Source organism: Scomber scombrus, chromosome 7 (genome assembly GCF_963691925.1).
Source record: "Scomber scombrus chromosome 7, fScoSco1.1, whole genome shotgun sequence".
Classification (NCBI taxonomy): Eukaryota; Metazoa; Chordata; class Actinopteri; order Scombriformes; family Scombridae; genus Scomber; species Scomber scombrus.
Window position 1 is genome coordinate 25,308,107 of NC_084976.1, and position 19,683 is coordinate 25,327,789.

The 19,683-nt window shown below is 37.5% G+C and overlaps 1 protein-coding gene across 1 annotated transcript; it reads left to right on the top strand.

Annotated features, from left to right (window-relative positions):
* The first annotated feature begins 10,517 nt into the window (after positions 1-10,517).
* Positions 10,518-18,675, top strand: psmc4 (proteasome 26S subunit, ATPase 4). The gene is made up of 11 exons (XM_062422745.1): positions 10,518-10,555; positions 11,708-11,806; positions 13,714-13,900; positions 15,348-15,494; positions 15,758-15,867; positions 16,119-16,212; positions 16,508-16,675; positions 16,840-16,916; positions 17,612-17,780; positions 18,022-18,077; positions 18,205-18,675. The coding sequence occupies exons 1-11, from the start codon at positions 10,523-10,525 to the stop codon at positions 18,316-18,318; spliced, it is 1,254 nt and encodes a 417-aa protein (XP_062278729.1). The 5' UTR covers positions 10,518-10,522; the 3' UTR covers positions 18,319-18,675.
* The last annotated feature ends 1,008 nt before the right edge of the window (positions 18,676-19,683 follow it).

Sequence of the window (19,683 nt, forward strand, 5' to 3'; positions counted from 1 at the left end):
CTTTTTTTCTTCGTATCGCCTTCAAGATGAGACACACGTTGGGAAATGTATTTTGGAGACCCGCATAATCCTCCTGGAGATGCTGACCGAGGCGTCAAAAAATTGAGGAAAAGCGAAGGGGGGGAAGAGGGCGCACAACACACAATAATCAGGAGCCCTCTGTAATTACATGGTGTGTCAGTGGAAGGATGCCACGCTAATCAGTCTTTGGGATGGGTGAAGGCTGGGGGAGGGAGGTGCATGCAGGAGGAGGAGGAGGAGGAGGGAGGGTGTGATGCATTGCAGCAGAGGGATGGAGAAAGAAGAAGAAGAGGAGGAGGGAGAGGTATAGAGCCGTTGTTATGGCAACTGTGGTTTTATGTGGTGTTTCCATCCTTTGCAGGGAGCCCCACGTGTCGGCACACAGAGCAGCCAGTGTGCAAATATCACATCTATCAAGACTATGATTTAAAGACAGAACTTTATCAATTTTTTAAAAATGTTTTTAATTTGATTAATGAGTGAATTTATTAAGCACATTAAATCCAAGAAGTCAGAATACACAACACATTAAAGATTCAAAGTTTATACACAGGTGGTTGTATGTGGGGTTACATTCAGTATGGCGTGCTCTTAAGGTTTTAGACTTTGAAGACTAGTGTGACAAAAACAGATTTTAAAAAGCTAATCATAATTATTATCTGATAATAATACTTTATAAATATGAATATGTTGTAATAAAGTCTAATTTCTACTGTGAATCAGGACAGTTTGTTGTGCTGATCTCTCGTTTTGGCCATTTCATTATGCCAGTGGCGAGGATTACTGTGCTGATTGCATCCCTGTCCTTGCCCTGACAAATGTACCATTCCTGTGTGTGTGTGTGTGTGTGTGTGTGTGTGTGTGTGTGTGTGTGTGTGTGTGTGTGTGTGTGTGTGTGTGTGTGTGTGTGTGTGTGTGTGTGTGTGTGTGTGTGTGTGTGACCTTCCCGTCCCTAATTCCATCACCGTCCCTTTTCATTTTTTTAAAAAAACATGTGGATTAACTTCAATCATAGTGACAACACCAGAGGACGAGGATAAATATAACTCATTCACAGAGACCCATGGAGGATAAACATGTTTTATCATCTGCAAATATAAACTTATTTTCAGTTATTCTTTTACAAAAATGAAGATTTGATGCATTGATGGATGATAATAATAATTATATATGGATATAGCATTGCTAAAACAACAAATCTAATGGTGACCTAACAGTACTGTATTATATCTGCAGACTATAAGCAAAGTGATGAGGGACTTTGAGGTATCTCAGCTGAAAAAGATGATGTGGAAATGTCAGATTTTTAACTGAATTTAACAGATTTTCCTGCTATTTACAGATTATTTACAGATAATGGGTGCCGAAGACACACAGTCCCCTCTGACAAAATACAAAACAAAAAACAAAAAAAACACTGATTAAAATATTATACCTGGACTTTTAGAAGAACAGACTCACAGGTAGACATCTGTACATAGACAATATGTGCGTAAATACAGAAAATTGCATTAATGTTCTTGTTTTTATTCAAAATCAAACTTTGTGAAATGTGCTTGGGACACTCAGGCCATATGAGCTTTTTTTTGGTTTTGTTGAAAATTGCAAAAAACAGGAAGATTAATCACATAGAATGCTCTGTATGTTCATATAAAACATCATTTTCTAAATAATATAACCATAAATATGTCCCTTCATTACAAAGAGTTTGGCCACGTTAGTTTTGTTTAGAAATGTCTCCAAAGACTAATAAGAGCAATCACCTTTTCAGTCTCAGGAGAGTAGTTCTTTGTAAGGCGGACAGTGCAGCATACTGTAAATGTAGGAGCACATTTCCGTTTGAAGTGCGTTGATAGCTTTGCGCTAAATATCACAATTTACTGAAATTTGTCTTCTTTATAGGGTACTATTGTTTATTATTTCATCGTATATTTTAATTTCATCCAGAGTGCTCTTCTTTTAACTTAAAGCTGGTTAAAAATGACTTTGATATTGAACATGCCTTTTCTCTACTGGCAACCTGAATCAATGTCGCTAAGCTTCTCCATTCCAGCCAGATGTTGAGCCATTCAGCATCTGGCTAGAAGCGTGGCAGTGGCCAGGCACAGTAGGATGATGGTGGGCACCAGGAGCAGAGCCACGTACAGGAACCACGGCTCTGGATACACCACAACTGGCTCTGAGGAACAAAAAAAAAGTGAAGTGCAGTCCAAAGATTAAATCACACATAGTGCCGGACGTGTTGTACTTTTTTCTCATGAAAAAACTCATTACAACTAAAGGATCAGTCAACCTAAATTACAAAAACATCAAGACCAACCATCTGTATGGCTAGATACCTTTACATCTTAATAAAAAAAATGTATTTTTTGTAATTTGAATGAATAAATCTTTAAAAAAACAAAAAACAAAAATATTTTTCTGTAACACCATAAGCAGCAGAAAGCGAGCCCTGGCTGCTGTTTGGGACAGAAATCTAGACTCACCAGCACCAGTTGCTGAACATTTTTCAACATCTCCACCTTCTCTAGCCACTAAGAGGAAAACATTTAGATTAAATAAGTCAAATGTTGAATCACTTCTGGGTAGTGCTTGAAGTTGGCCTGCTGTAAAATAACGTCCACTCATAGTTTCATGCTTAAAGCTTTTAGTTCGAAGGCTTTCTTTTCACATGTGGGACAAGGTCTAGATAACAGAAATGTTGCTTGAACTACAGAAAAGATGTCAGAGTTGATGTGTTGTACCTGCTGTGTAACATAAACAATTCTGTCTGGAGCTTCAGTTCAATGTCACTTTGACTATGCTGCCACCTTCTGGTGCAACAGTTCTCCACAAGTCACTCTGAAATAAGCTGCAGTCTGCCAAAACTGCTAAGACTGCTTAAGTAACTCATAGGGGTCAAAGACAAAGGGCAAAGAACTGCAGAAGCAGTGAACACTTTGGACATGGATCATTTGATTATATTTATAAGTGAGTGTACATATCATTGACTGAAAAAACAGGACATTATATTCAGGTTTAGAAATCAGTTATTAAGTTTAGTGTTGGGCTGATGGAAAACATGAGCAATTGTAAATCTAAGTTGTTTACAGTTGCAATAAAGTAGAATTTCAGGGTCTCCCACAAAAGATTAAAAATGATGCGTCTGTGTTTACCAGAATCAATGCTGGTTTGTTTTGAATCAGTACAGAAGGAACTGGGTTTATATGTGCAGTGATAGTTGCCATAACTGAGAAAAGACAACAGTGCCACCAACAGAAACTCAAAAAAATGTATTTGATAAATGTTTGTGGGGAGGAGTGGTACAGAAGAGATACAGCATTGCTCTTATTTATAGTCTTATAATGACCAATTTAACCTTCCAAATGTAAGATTAGCCTCTTTTTAATAGCAAAATCTGAGGAGTGTGGAGTGGAAATTGTGTACTAAGCATACATGAAAGCTAGATCAGAGGGGAGATTATTACCCAGTGGATTCCAGTGGAAGATGCTTTTCATGATCAAATCTTCGTTCAGATGCAGTTGACACTCATATTTCCCCTTGCTTTTCAGAGAGATGGTCTCAGAGAGCATGGCGTAGGGCAGAGTGGGCACAGGATCTCTTTCATTTTGGAATTTGCATCCATCCTGAACAATGGACAAAACAATTCTGGGATCCCGGGTCACGTTTACTTCACACTGGAGCTGAGAGTCATTGTGACCGCTGAGGTTGAAGAGCATGTTGTCTGAAATGACACACAGACACATACAATCTTAAACACACACACACATTTGTATTTGTGGTATTGTCTAGATTTCAAAGTTATTGCACAGAGTGTCTCATCAACCCCATCTACCAACATGCTCATGAGAAACCAGTTTAATAACATCTAATTAAAATTGTTACAGCCATATACTTTTTAATGTGGAGCGCACAATCAGAACAACTGAACGTTAATGTAACAGTGTGAGTGCACAACATAGTTATTACATTACTTGTTCACATATTCATATTTAAACATGTAAAGAATGTTTTTCAAATGTATCTCACTGTTATCAATAATGTCCCAGTGTGATGCATGTAGGGTCTCGGGAACCTCATTAATGTATCTACTAAACTCAATCATGGTTTTGCCATGTATAACTTTATAATAGCCCTACAACTACACAGATGCATTGTGGGAAACAGTGCTAATAAATAAGGTAATAAAGGTTAAATAAGCCATTTAAACACAACCTTCTGGTGAGAGGATAAATTAGTCATGCTGCATAAGGATAATAGAGAAATAAACTCAGACAAGGGTGACATGACTGAGTATAGTGGGTTTAACGTTGTGAAATAACTGAACCATGTTAAATAGTTTTGTTTGTCTAAAACGTTACTAAATGTGTGCATCAGAACCAAATGGGCCAAACTACACAGGGGGGGAGCTGCCCCTCCAACTTCCAGTGCTAATGGATACAGCAGTTTTTAACCTTTCTATTTCAGTTTCAGATTAACTCTGACTTTTATATATATGTAACTATGGCTATGTTCACAATACATCATTTGTTTTCCTACTAGTGACACAGATTCTGCCTTATTCATATCTGTGTTTAGGCCGCTTGCATATCTGATGCATAGCCTGGTTAAGCGGACCACATGTCAGAACAGTCAGGTAAAGTTAATGCTTGGTTCCTGCACATGTGCTGCTCCAAAAACTCTTTAGTTGCATGCCCAAGAACTCAGTTTCTCCAGATGAATGTAATAATATTATTCCCTTGTCCTGATTTAAGACACCAGAACTACAGAACTACCAGGACTACAGAGAGACAACAATAACAAGGCGAGTAAAATACATGTAAATGCCTCTCATCCAAGACTTAACTACACAAACCCCAATCCTAACTCTGCACTTAACCCCCCCAACCAAGTGCTAATTTTACATTTAACTCTTATAGAAGTTAATAATGATATAATAATAGCTGTAATGTTTTTTAATCATAAATATCAGTACTAAATCTGGATTGTGGTTATCCATAACTCCTACCCCAGCACGATCAAAATCACTACTAAGCCAAACATGTGCTGAGTAAAATGGACCAAAATGCCTTTAAATTCCCCAATGTCTACTTATCTACTGGACAACCAAATGAACTGCTGCATCCTTATATGCATAGCACCACTTTGGGGTCATGTCAAGAATGAATTACCTTTAAAGCGGCTCTCAAAATCTCAACTTCAGCCTGCAGATAAAGCACATGCATGCTTGTGTATCTTCATGTAGGCCATGAGAAGCTTTTAAAATGAATGTTTTCAGGACTGCCCTTTACCTGTTCCTTTAACATTGACCCTGAACTCTGTGTTACATTGTCATACAGATAATCTTGTAAGATTTTAGTTAATTGTCAGACTTTTGCATATATTTGTTCACTTTTATATCTATTCATGACTTAATCATCAATGGCCAAAAGGGGATGTTTTGTTTTTTGTTTTTTTTTACACCTGTCAGTATTTCTTAGGAAGTTCTATGACAACTGTCCCCATGAGATCACATAGATCAAGTAGATAACCACAGCTGATACATCACTGCAAGATTACCTGTATTTGATGAAGCATATTTGAGCCCTTAGCCTATATAAACCTACTATATCCGGAATGGGATCCTGAATTTATACTTTAATGGGAACCTAATTTAATCTGAGCCAAACCCAACAGGTAAACCTGCAGATGAAGACTAATAAAACACTCTCAGTTCTCTGTCTCCCTGTTGACTTCCCCTTTACAGCAATAACAAAAAATCCCAAGCTTTATATTTACCATGAACAATCAGTAAAGTTTCATTTCCTTTCTTCCTAAAACTTGTCTTTGTCATGATTGAGAGTTTACACATGTACTTTCCACTGTCGGTCCACTGCACATTTTTGAGAAGTATGGATTTGTCTGTAGAGTTTACGTCGTCCACCAGGTTGACACGTCCTTCATATTGGTCAGATAGGGGGTAGACATCCACTGAGGAGTTGTACTTCCAATACAGAACTGGTGTCGCCTGCATTTTCTCATTGTGGGAGAGATTGAGTTTGCATGGCATGATAACATCATGACCCAGAGCAGCGGTAAGCCAGGCAGGTTGTTGTACTGTGACCAGGGAGCGAGTACCTGAGAAAAGATAAAAAAAGAAAACAAAAAAATAAAAAAATAATGCAGGATGTTTGGTAACTGTAATCATATCCTGTCAAAGTATCTTCCACAGAAATACCACAATTTTAATAGGTCATATGTGAACTATACCACCTATTAAAATGGTTTTATGATGTGAAAGAGCAGCAGGTGACAGGGTCAAAGCAATGACCAAAGTGTAAAAAACAACTAATCTTGTGCAAAACTGAGAGTGAAGCACTTGAGTGTTGCACTTTGGAATCATACGTTATGGGTCTGAAGAATATGGACATAACATTTCAGCCATTGATCTCAGAAGCAACGTTTTATACCCTGAGGTTTCTTTTTTAACTTTTAAGACTCAATACTTTCTAACCAATCATTAATCATTTTTCAATGAGGGAGAAACCAGATGTAATTTTAAGAGTTTCTATAGAAACAAGTGGACTTTTTAAAAAAAGTTTCCTGGGAAATCCCATATTGGACAAATACATGTCATTATGTTTGGGGAGGATCTTTCAGGTTTAAAGGCAGAAGTGAAATTAGGGATTTCACACTTTTTCTTTGTAAAGGAGAAGTCGGCATTTTCCTGCAACACAGATTCAGTTGCTGGTATGATTGTAAGGATATGAATCTTCTACTAAATGTTAGCTTCAGTTTAAAATTGTTGAGGTTGCCACTTGCTAAAATATTGGCCAATGGCAGTCAAACATTAATCAACTTTTACTCAACTTAAACTAAACTTAAACTTTTGCTGATCTTAATCCAGAGTTATGGCATGTTAATCAAGCTTTGATGTTGGAAGATATTACTAATCATCCTCAGATTGTGGAGCTTCGTTGCATGTAGAAAAGTCCCAGACATGGTGTGGTAAAAAATTGTTAGTGTTTCCAATTCATATTTTGTCATATTTACTTTGTTTTTTTCCAAGTCTGAACAGTCTCACAAATGTGTAAAACACCCACTTGTGCTATTAAGAAGAAAAAAGCAATTTGCCTTGTAAAAAACTGAATTTACAGGCAGCTGTTTTATATAAATGGAGCTGAAGCTTATTGTAGCTGCTACATCACCACCAGATATATATACATATACACATATCTGTGTCATCACCGCAGCAAGGAAACCACTGAATTAAGGTTAAAAATACCTGAATGAAACCTGATCACATGCAAATGCGCTCAGCTCTAAGGCTTAGATTTGCCTACAAACATATATTTAGACCAGAGCTTACAGCTAAACACACAGTACTGAATGCCACAATACATGAATTAGTCTATATTACAAACACACACACAAATCATAAATATTTAAAGTTTTACCTGAGACCATAAAGTTGAAAAACATCCACTGGGTCCATCTCCATTTCATTAAAACGGAGCTGTGACGCAACTCCGACAAAAGGATCTTAAACATGTCTCTCGACTGAAGGCATGAAAGATGCAGTCTTCTGTTATACCACTTCCTCAGCTTAAGATAAGGGAAGGAGGGCGGAGAATATTATTTTCAAAATGTAAACAAAGGTAATGTGAAAATTCATACGCCTATAGCGTAAAGATGTAATTTCTTAACTTCTGCAAAGAATTGAAGATTTTTTTTTAAATAAAATGAAGCTTATTATAAATCACTTATATCACTTAAAACTGAAAGCAAAGTCACAGGATGTGGCCCTTTTGGTGTTAAAACTCAGAACAGGATTTTGTAGTCAGGTCTTTTTGTATAGTTTGGGATTGTACAATAACCAAAGTAAGTCCAGGTCAAGTTACTTGTTTGTTCTGGACCTTTCGACTGTATTACATGCATAGTTTTCATCAGCAGAGTTTATTCAATTGTCATGAAACTGAAAATGTTCAAACTTTCATTTATTTTGAGACTGTTAAGACCCTGAGATTTATTTTTTTTATTTATTTTTTTCAAATTAAGTCAATAAAGAAATGTACTTACACCTTAACCACAACCAGTAACAGAAAACAAACTTCACTAAAAAGAAGCTGATCTTATTATCAACTGAAATGTGAGTAAAATAAAAGATTAACAATTACGTTTAACTCACTGGCTACACCCCCTTACAAAGTAGAGAGAGCAGAGCCAGACACACATACACACACATGGTCATGGTTTTTTCCCAAATACATGAAATAAGTTCTTCTTGCTGATATCATTCCTCCTGTTCAGGCCATTAGAAGACATTTCTTCATAATGCACTTCAAGTAAGTTATTGGGGTCTAAATCCTCCCTCTGTGAAAAAATGTATTCAAAAGGTTATTTAAAACTAATATGAAGTTTCAGTCATCCAAATGGGTCAAATCAAGTAGATATCTTTCAACATTACAGTCTTTTTAGTGCCAATGTCCCTCTTTTTGTGACTATACTTACACCACAGCTCAACAGACAAGTACTATAAATGTGACAGATATCCTGACTGAAGCCTCACATAAACTTCAGATAAGATTTTAAATGCGGTTTTGCACAAATGAGTCACACATGATTCGAGACGTGAATGGGTGTTAAACTTAAGGTACCATGGCCCATCTCCTCTGTTAAGTTATAGTTTCTGCATCACTCAACTTGTTAACTGCTGCTTCTGAAGTAAGGGAATGAATCGTCAAGCTTAGGCCAACATGACAGAGAAATCCTGAATGTTTTAACATATACAATTTAATAACAGATGAGCAATTTCGATATCTCCATAACATGCAAGTACGTGGACTTTAAGTGGAGATTGTTTTGTCTGCTGCTGTTTATGGAATCAAGCTATCTGACTTTTAATCTTATCAAATATATGCCTGTGACTATTATGACTAGACCCTGATGTATTGATGATGACATTTTAGCCCACCAGGTAACAATGCATAGTCTGATGCACTGCTTGATACGTGGTGTGAATCTTCCATGAGTGCTCCCACATAGGAAAACATAGCTGTCATGCTATCATCTTCATATTTAATATTTTTGAAGGGTTTTTCAGTTGAACCGGAATGGAAACCATTGTGGTAATCAGAGACCACCTGCGCTGCAACAGGATATATGATCATGCACACCCACTTGCACAGTGAAGGCAAAAACCGTGTTTCATCAGTTTGTGGTTGAGTGAAAAAAAAGAAAAAGAAAAAAAAGCGTACTATTGTCATGTAATCCATATAAATCTTATGCTATTTGCTGTAATGTTTATTATTTATTCTTTTGCTTTTATATTTTTTAAAAGATGGGGGAAAGTAAAACTTACCAATTCAGCCTACAACAGTAATCACATCAACAGCTTCAGTGGTAGAAACAATATAGTAAAAGTAAGTCAAATGACTAATAAAGCAATGTCAAAATACTGCATTACCAGTAAGTCCTACACAAGTAAAAGTACATAAGTATTAGTAGCAAAATGTAGTTAAATTATTAAAATAGAAGTGTGCAGTGACTGATATATTATTATATATGACATCATTAGATTATTAATACTGAAGCATCAATGTTAGAGCAGCATGTTACTGTTGTAGTTGCTGGAGGTGGAGCTAGTTTTAACTACTTTATATACAGTTAGCTAGTTTAGTCCAGTGGTTCCCAATGCTGCTTTTTGTAAAACCTCAAAACCTCAAAATTCAAAAAGTTGGAAACCACTGGTGTCATCTTTCACAATGCAGTGCATTTCAATCTTTTGAAATGCAGTGGAGTGGAAGTATAAAGTAGCACCAAATGGAAATACTCAAGTAAAGTACAAGTACCTAAAAACTTTAATTAAGTACTGTTCTTGAGTAAATCACTTGGTTTACTTCTTTACCCTACTGTACAGCAAATTTTGTCAGACAGAATGTGATTGATTGCTATAGATAGATACTTTATTGATCCTTCACAGGAAATGTATTGGTTTTCAGCTGCTACTTCCACACTTCAGACGGCCACACGTAACATCACATAGAAGCACATCTCTAACATTTTAAATAGGGTAACTATCAGGGGCAATTCAAGGATCAGACCTTTAGGGGAGCTCAGCTCTTAATGAGAATTTGCAAGTATTCAAGCCCCCTACTAAATGACTCATTTGACTGGATAATGTAAATTGCAACAAGAAATATTAATACATAGTAGAGTGGTCTACTATAGTGTATAATAATAATGGTTTAGAATAAACAATGACCTATTTCTACAGAGAGGACTCTAAGATAGTTAATGAAAAAAAAACAAAAAACAATAGTAATTTATTTATTTTTAGGGGGTGCTAAAATCTAAAATCACCCCTGGTAACTATTCATCCGTAACCTTTATTACATTTCCAAAGTAACCTTCCAAACCCTGTAAATACTTACTCCATGGATGACCAGTTATGAACTCCATTACCCAGACACCCCTCTGCTTACGCCCTACGTCAGGACGTCAATCGGTTGGCAAATTCAACATGGAGGACATCGTAGCTGTGGAAAAGAGCCCGGTAAGAATTAGCGAGATTGTTTCCTTGTTTTTGCTCTTTAAATCGACAGCGTGTCCGATGTAGGCTTTTATAAATATGAGGTTTAGAGTGTTGCTGACCATACGTGTTTGGTGTAGTCTTTTTTTGCATTTGTTACCTCGTTATCAGTGTCGAAATGTAAACCTGCCAATTCATTCTCAGCTGCTATGTCACGCAAGTTAGCAGCTAGCATTAGCATGAGAAGAAGTGACATTTGTTTTTAAAGTAAATGGACGGATTTATGAAAATGTATCCACCAAATATCTATCATTTGGTGGATGGGTTCGTTATTTACATGATTGAAAACAGAAGCTGAAAAGAAAATGATGGCGTTTGCTAGCTGTCAAAGTTAACGAGCTAAAGCTAGATTAGCTGGTCGTCGTCTCTTTCTGGGAGGTGACTGTAGTAGTAGTGTTTATTCAGTCATCACAACACAACAAACAGAAAGTACTTACAGTATACAATAAGTATATCGATTCTAAATAACAGCATAAAGTAATTCATGTATGATGTTAATGACTGAAAAGCCTATCCTACATAAAATCCCACATTAAATTAAGCAACCCACCAAAAAATGATAATGAAAATGAGAGAAAAAAAAAAAAAAAAAAAGACTACCTATTTCAATGTGTAACTCTCAAAAAGAGCCCTTCATTTGAAAATCAATAGTGAGTTACACATTCTCAAATTTAAGTCAGCCTTATTCCAAAGTTTAACCCCAACAACAGAAATACATCTCCTTTTAATCTGGTGACTGTAGGAGCTGAACACACAGCTATTGTTTATCTGGGTTTCTGTGAACGTAGATTTTTTTGCTGTCCTTTGCGACTAAATATTGCACTAAATATCGCACTATGTATTCATATTCATATTTATTGATCTATCTTTGCAAAATTGCACTAACTTCCACATCATTGTTACCTGATTTATATCGTTTGATGCACTGTTATGTGTTATGTGTGTAAGGTGTCCTTAAGTGCTCTGAAAGGCACCTTTAAATAAAATGCATTATTATTATTATTACTTTCTCTTTTACAGGAGTTAAGTGTTGGATACGCCTGTTGACAAATTGCTCTACCCCGTTAGGTTGCGTGTAATAAAGGCTTAAATGTGTATTTGTCGTGTTGTTCACAGGACGAGATGCCGGCAGTATTGAGCTCCAGACCCCAGACAGGACTGTCCTTCCTGGCACCAGAACCAGAAGATCTGGAGGACCTTTACAGCAGATACAAGGTCAGACATCTTTTCACACATTAGTATTAATAAGGAATAATCTACCCACAGTTCATCTTTTAAAACTCACCCACTGTTGGCTTCAAAAGTACTGATGTACTGTGGTGAAACATTCTGACAATATCAATACCGTCATTGTTTTTGTTTTCAGAGGACACAGTGAAAACACAGCAGCTCTCCAGCTTCCTGCCTGGTATTTAAAAAAAATAGAAAATTACGACACCAGTACCAATCCAAGTACCTTTTAAAGTGATACCAATTGAGTACTTCATTCGATACCCATTACACATTTTGTGCGCTTGTTTTTATCCGGCACTTAGGTGGCATCTCGGCTGCTGGACTGCTAAGTGCACTAACTCATATTCACCGTGACTTCACCACTGCAGACGGGTTGTTGGTGACACATTTCACATTAAATTGTAGAACGCTTGCGTTGATTGCCTGTGAGCAAGTCAGTAGAAATAGCCACATTTTTTTAGCTCTGGGTGCAAAAAGGACTGATTTCAGGTATCATTTGATGGGAGACATTTCGATACTACTTGGTATCGATTTATGTTGGTCAATACCTCAAAGGTATCCAGTAGCGATACTCAGCCCTAGTAGTGATGTGAAAAAGGTGTGTAGAGTGGCAGTTTGCACTGGTGGTCAGATACAACTAATTTCTCTGCCTTTTTAAAAAATGAATTGAACTGTTAACACACATCAAATAACACTTTCTACACATTTCTTCCACTGCAGAAATCAATCAGTGAATTTCAGTAAGAAAAAGTCATGAATTTTCAACATATAAATTGTTGTGTATAGGAGACCCAGACACTGAGCTGCACTTACATTGATTTCCAGTCAACTATCTACATTCGTTTACAGTTTAAAGTATTTTTGATTGATGGTTTCAAACAAATCTGCAACATACAGAGACCACTGTTTAGTGAATAAAATCCAAGGCACTCATGGTGTAATTTAACTGTATTTTAGGACTAATTGTAGGATTTTAGGAAAATGTAATGATTATCTTTATATTACTGTTTATCATGATATTTTTGATGATATTCGTAGTATGGAAATGTTATCCCGGCACATCCTTTGTTGTTGTTTTTTTTGTTTGCTTCTTCATGACAAAAAGAGGCAGGGATGTCACTTGAATTTATGACAGTTACAACAGCTTTCAGCTTTACAGTAACCTGGCTTCAGGCCTTTGTTGCATGTCATTCCCCTCTCTCTCCCTCTCCCTGTTTCCTGTCAGCCTTTATGCCAGCTACTTTTAAAATAAGGGCACAAATGCCCCCATAAAAAAAACTTAACACAAAAAGTGTAATATAGTATTATATATTAGTTGAAACAAAAGGGGAATTTAATATGTTTCATCAGTTCAAGAGGACAGACTAATACATTTTGAACTGATTGTATTTACAAGGTCCACTGACGAGGTTTTTCTTACACACCAACTTCTCACGTTGAAAACATTAAACATTTCTGAAATAAACCTTTTGATGCAGCTGTTAAATAGACTAACTTAAATTGTATAAATGTGTTACTGTACACATATTTCGGGCCACCTCACATATAAAACTATTCAGCATCTTCAGGGGCTCATTAGAATTTCATGAAGATGACATGGGATTGGCTCATTTAAGGAGGGGGCATATGATGGCCAGCAAGGACAACGATTGGAAAGAGGCAAATGCGTTTTAAAAATGTTGTCTGGTTTGAATTTTATGTTTGGAAACGTAAATCCATATTTTAGATTTTCTTTTCAGGCTCCTATCTAATTCTTCATCTCTCTACATCCAACCCACTACACAGGGGGAAATTGTTTGTGTGATCTACAGCAAGCATATTTATGGTCCTTTCATATCCAGCAGCCTTTCATCGTCCTCTCTTCCTCTCCTTTTGTTGTGTGGTTGCAGAAGCTACAGCAGGAGCTGGAGTTTCTGGAAGTGCAAGAGGAGTACATTAAAGATGAACAGAAGAACCTGAAGAAAGAGTTCCTCCATGCCCAGGAGGAGGTGAAGAGGATACAGAGCATCCCACTTGTCATTGGCCAGTTCCTAGAAGCTGTTGACCAGAACACGGCCATTGTTGGGTCAACTACAGGTGCTGTTAAAATAATAATCAGCATATAAAATACTGCCACAGACTGAAAAAACAATGTCAAATGTCAATTTAAGATAGAAAAAATATGTTGTATCATCTTTTTTTTTGACTCTGCTTACCTTCTCACCAACTACCAACTACATTTCACATTACTCCAACAGGAAAGTTGACAGGATATCTCAGAGTTTAGAAAAGACTTCCAGTTTGCTCCGGATATCTAAATCCAAATATGTATGCACACTAGAAAACAAGGTTGCAACAAGAGGAAAAATTATTTTGATAAGATGTATCTTTATTGATCCCCCTTGAGGGAAATTCAAATTGTCACAGCAGGACAGTGGGGAAAAAAAGTAGCAGTGTAAGGGTGAAAGTGATAAAATAAAATACTATAAACAGTTAATAATTTCTGCATAAATAAATCTGCAATATATAAATTGGAAATATTCATAAATTCCTGAGATTATATACATGTGTGCAATGTTCCTGGAATTTACATTGTAATGACGGCATCAGTCTTTTTTTAGTGGGAGTGGGAGGTACTTGGAGCTGTGGTGTCATACAGTCTCATGGTATGAAAGAGCCCCCCAAGCACTTTGAGGCACGTGGCTGGATGTTTGTTGTATCTGACAAAACGACAAGAAAAACAGGACCAAGGATGGGGAATAATACTGTACATACAAAACACTAAAGTGTGCAGAATGCTTTTCTAGTGCATGTACAGTGATTGTGCTTGTAGTGCGTACAGTCCGCACTGCAGCTGTGCTCATAAATAGTGCACAAATATCCAATGTATAAAAAGACCTGTGATAAACTTCACCGGGAAATCTCACATAGAGAAAATCTCAGCAGCAGGAATGACTACTTCATGGCCAAAATGCATTGCTCTTAAAGTCCTAGCAGTTAAAGACTAGGTAGATTTTGAACTGGGCTGGAATGGTTATCAGTGTTTTGGGTGGGGAGAAGAGGTATTACATCTTCCCATGCAGTGTCTGTTGTTTCTTGTTGTGATTTTCACAGATATTTTATATCTTGATTTAGATTCCTTTTGTTGTGGGAGCCACAACTTGATGTCTTGAATTCACTGAACCATGTAGAACCTGATGTGAAGTTAAATAATAGGGGGATATTTTTCACACCCAAGAGCAATGAAATGCTTGCTAACATTAAAATAATAATAAATAGATGGAAAACAATACAGTATGTATCAACAACACAAAAATATTGACGCATATGAAGCTGATAATTAAAAATGAATGAAATGGCAGATGATGCATATAATCTGTACATTTGAATGGTTTATCATGTTCAAGCTTTCAGTGTCGTTTGAGAGAACCTGGAAGAGATGAACCGTTTGCCATCAAATTTAAATTATTCAGTGTGAAGTATGTGTAAATTTAAATGTGTAATGAGTTGGTTCTTCTTTTATTCACCATTGTTCCCCTCTCAGGGTCCAACTACTATGTGCGCATCCTGAGCACCATCGACAGAGAGCTGCTGAAGCCCAACGCCTCAGTGGCCCTGCACAAGCATAGCAACGCCCTGGTAGATGTGCTCCCTCCTGAAGCTGACAGTAGCATCATGATGCTGACGTCAGGTAAACATTCAGTGCCACGCTCTCCCAGAGGATCTCAGGCCACACAGCAACAATGCAAACCCCTGAGTGTGACCATGATCGTATATGGAGGCTACGTTTTTTCCCATTAGTGTCACAGATGATTGTATTCGTATCAAGTCCAAACCCATGTGCCGTTAATTCTATCCATTAAAATGTTTGAAATTGGTTGGCGTTAAAGTTTGCTGTGTTTGTTTAAAGCAGAGCTGGAATAACTTGACTCTTTGCTACGTTTCTGCTTCCAGACCAAAAGCCTGATGTGATGTATGCTGACATTGGCGGTATGGACATTCAGAAGCAGGAAGTCAGAGAAGCAGTGGAGCTGCCACTCACACACTTTGAGCTCTACAAACAGGTCAGATATTCTTACGCTTACTCAGATATTCAACAGAAATGTGACATTTCAGCATGGATTATTCATGGACTTAATGCTCTTTGCAAGGGATTTGCTCAGTTAGAAAAGCAGGAACGCTGTGCTAGATGTTTAATAACTTTTTAGGACTTTTTATATAAAACAACTTGCATAACTACATAAAGTGGAGATGGAGACAAGACTAAGCTCTCAATCAATCATATTCACTCGTCTCTTTTTTCCTCATATCCCAGATTGGCATTGACCCACCCAGGGGAGTCCTTATGTATGGACCTCCAGGTTGTGGCAAGACCATGTTGGCCAAGGCTGTGGCACACCACACTACAGGTAAGATCACTATATCAGAGATACATCAGAGAGTGTTTGTCACTGTAGAGTAATTGCATCCTCAGTATACTGCTTGTATATATTTTCAGTGTTTTTGATATACTGTGTAGTGAGATGTCTTTCCTTTTAATAATGAATTAAACTTAAAGCCACTTCCCAGCCACAACAAAAGACACTATAATACACTCATTATGTCATTACATAAAACAACACCATCAGTAACTAGCTACATGTGATAGCTTTTTGTAGATACTGCATTTTAGTAACAGATTCTTCATAATCTCTGCGTCTCCAGCGGCGTTCATCCGTGTGGTGGGCTCTGAGTTTGTTCAGAAGTACTTGGGTGAAGGCCCTCGTATGGTGCGTGATGTCTTCCGGCTGGCGAAGGAAAATGCCCCTGCCATCATCTTCATTGATGAGATTGATGCCATTGCCACTAAGCGTTTTGATGCACAGACTGGAGGTATGAACATGTGTAGAATAATTGTGTTGTGTGTGTCATATTATATGGAGTTCAGATTCTGAGAAAGTGTCAGTGATTTCTTTTTTTTAAGATGTGTATTCTTGGTTACGGCCTTGCAGTCACATCAGTCAAAATTTACCCTCTGACCTTGTTTTCTTCTACAGCTGACAGGGAGGTGCAGAGAATCTTACTTGAGCTGCTTAATCAAATGGACGGCTTCGACCAGAATGTCAATGTCAAGGTGAGCTAACTCCTCCCTGTCTGAAAAAGCTCTTAACTGTTTCCCTGTGACTGCACCATATTTGGATGTGCTGACTTGTGCTGCCTGTCATGAAGTGTCAAACCAATCGCCTGCCCCTCTCTCTACCAGCGATCCATTCAGCACGCTGTGTGTCAATTCAATCAACTTAAAAACCTTAAATCTACATTTTGCCCATAAGCTATTTGCAGATACAGTTTTGCTTTAAGTCTTTAGTATATACAGAGGATGGTTGTATTTGAATATTTAAGTTGCAGTTCAATATCTGCAATTGTTTTCCTCTGTTTGGACGTATTTCTAGACTGTTTCTACTTGTAAAATAGCAATGGAAATGCATAGTGTAAGACTTCAATTAAAAGTGCATAGATTTTTATTTTACATTTTTTACGTATTTTAGTTTTCCAGCATTGTCGTAGGGGACCTAAAAAGTTAGTTTTGAATAAAATAAACACTGATTGTTCAAAGTTTTCTCCTGTGAGGTTCCATCTTTGAGGTTACCCGTTACAAAGGGTTGGCAATCCCCTGTTCTAGATACCATAGCTCCATCTCATCCTAGTTCAGCTCATTCATCTCATTTCAGTGATGTTTTATGTGGAACTGAATGCACCCTATGTCATCTTGTATCTACAAATTATCATGATCACGTATCCTCTATTAACATTTGAACCCCCCCTTAGGTCATCATGGCCACCAACAGAGCAGACACATTGGATCCTGCCCTGCTTCGTCCTGGTCGTCTGGACAGAAAGATTGAGTTCCCCCTGCCCGACCGCAGGCAGAAACGTCTCATTTTCTCCACCATTACCAGTAAAATGAACCTCTCAGAGGAGGTGGACCTGGAGGACTGTATCCTTTTTAGTTCCATAACAGTGTGTTTTTGTGTGTGTATAACAGGGTTATTTTGTTATTTTTATGTGGGATTTTGTGCCCACTGAAGCAAAGTGAAAAACTAAAGCTGTGACTCTGCTACACTGTGCCATTTACACTGCATCATTCTTTTACATCTAAACACAGCGCAATACTTGTTGATGTTTTGCTTGTATTTTGGCATTACCGTGTTGTTCAGTTGTCCTTAACTGATGTACAGATGTGGCCAGACCAGACAAGATCTCTGGAGCTGATATCAACTCCATCTGCCAGGAGGTAAACAGAGCTTTATTCAGTAAAATGAGAACCAGTAGTGAATAATTTATTTTACTTTGTGTGTAGGACATTTAAATATATATGAAAATTAATTTGTGTTTTTCAAAAATGTCTTCCTCCTGTCCAGGCTGGCATGTTGGCAGTACGTGAGAACAGGTATATCGTCCTGGCCAAAGACTTCGAAAAAGCTTACAAGACCGTCATCAAAAAGGACGAGCAGGAGCATGAGTTCTACAAGTAGAGAGAAAATAACCACCACAGGGGGAAAAAAAGAGGTGTCCAGACACACAAGTTTGTTATTGATTTACGTCTGTGTGTCTGTGTCTACAGTGTGTCTTTTGTGGATTTGCAGTCCCCGACTTGCATTGATTTTTGGACTAAATTTACCCACTGCAGCACAAGGCCTAATGTCAGATTAGCCTTGTCTACAGCCTTGAGAAGACACATTACCATCTGATGGGTGTTTTTTATACAGGCACTCTACTGGTTCCTAAAAATACCTGTACCTCTAGCTAGAATAAAACATTTGTATCCGTATGTACTCACTTAACACAACATTACTTAAAAAATCCATTAAAGATGTTTTCCATAAAAAAAAGTATATGATGGTGATTCTTTGTCTGCCTTGAAAAATACAGTATGCCTCTTAATTAAAGATAGTTAACTTACTTACAAAACTAGTATTGCTATATTTTTTGTCATCTGATGAATGATGATGTTGTATTATTGTTGCATTAGCTGGTTGTTTTAGCCTATCAAACTAAATTTCTGTGGGGTTTTGGACGTATCAGCTTAGTACCAAGTTATTAACTGGGAAAGTTATTTAATCAACAATGATAAGAATTTTCAGCAGCAGCCCTACTTGTGATCATTGTTAGTAAGTCAAGTGTTGCAGCCACCAGGGTTGCATTGCCTGAACTTTATCCACACTACTGATGAGTTTCCTGTCAGCAAAATGGATGTTTCTACTGCACCTCTTCAGACTCTGTATCCCAAAATTTTGAGGCAATAAAATAAGTATTAGGGTGACTTATAGTGTCATCCATATAATAGGTAAAACAGCAGAAAAGGAACAAAATTTGTAATTAGAAAAAATGTGTTATTAGAAAAACTTCGGAGGTTGGCAGTTAGCAGCGGTGGCCGTACATCAGATAAATGTACTGTCTCGTGGATAAACTCCTGCCAGTGTTTGGATCTTGAAGTTGACAAAGTCGAGTCAAATTGATGCCACTGCTGTGCTGGGGTTCTTGGTTAGCTCTTAAAAGACTTCTCCTCTGCCTCTCATTAGCTCGCTCTTGTTCTTGTTTTAGGTTTGCCCATGTGTCAAACCAGTGCAGCCTGAGGTTGCATCTCTCCCTGTAGGCCACAAGTGGGGGGAAGATCACTTATTAAAGCATTAAAGCAGCAGTATCAGTGAACTGAATGCACATCAAGCTGCAAACGTCATCCTTAGTAGGCAGATTGGGATGTTACCAAACTGAACACCTGAGGAATAGTTCAGAGTCTATTTCAAGTCAAAATCGTGACATTTTAAGAATGGCTCACTTTAACTGCATTGCTAACCACAATGTAGATGAAAAACAATCACACCAGTCTGTGGGTCTGT

Bases quoted from the DNA above. Each gene is read 5' to 3' on its own strand.
- psmc4 (XM_062422745.1), top strand. From the start codon at position 10,523: ATGGAGGACATCGTAGCTGTGGAAAAGAGCCCG. The intron at 16,213-16,507 runs GTAAGATCACTA...CTGCGTCTCCAG, and splicing joins TGTGGCACACCACACTACAG to CGGCGTTCATCCGTGTGGTG. The intron at 18,078-18,204 runs GTAAACAGAGCT...CCTCCTGTCCAG, and splicing joins TCAACTCCATCTGCCAGGAG to GCTGGCATGTTGGCAGTACG.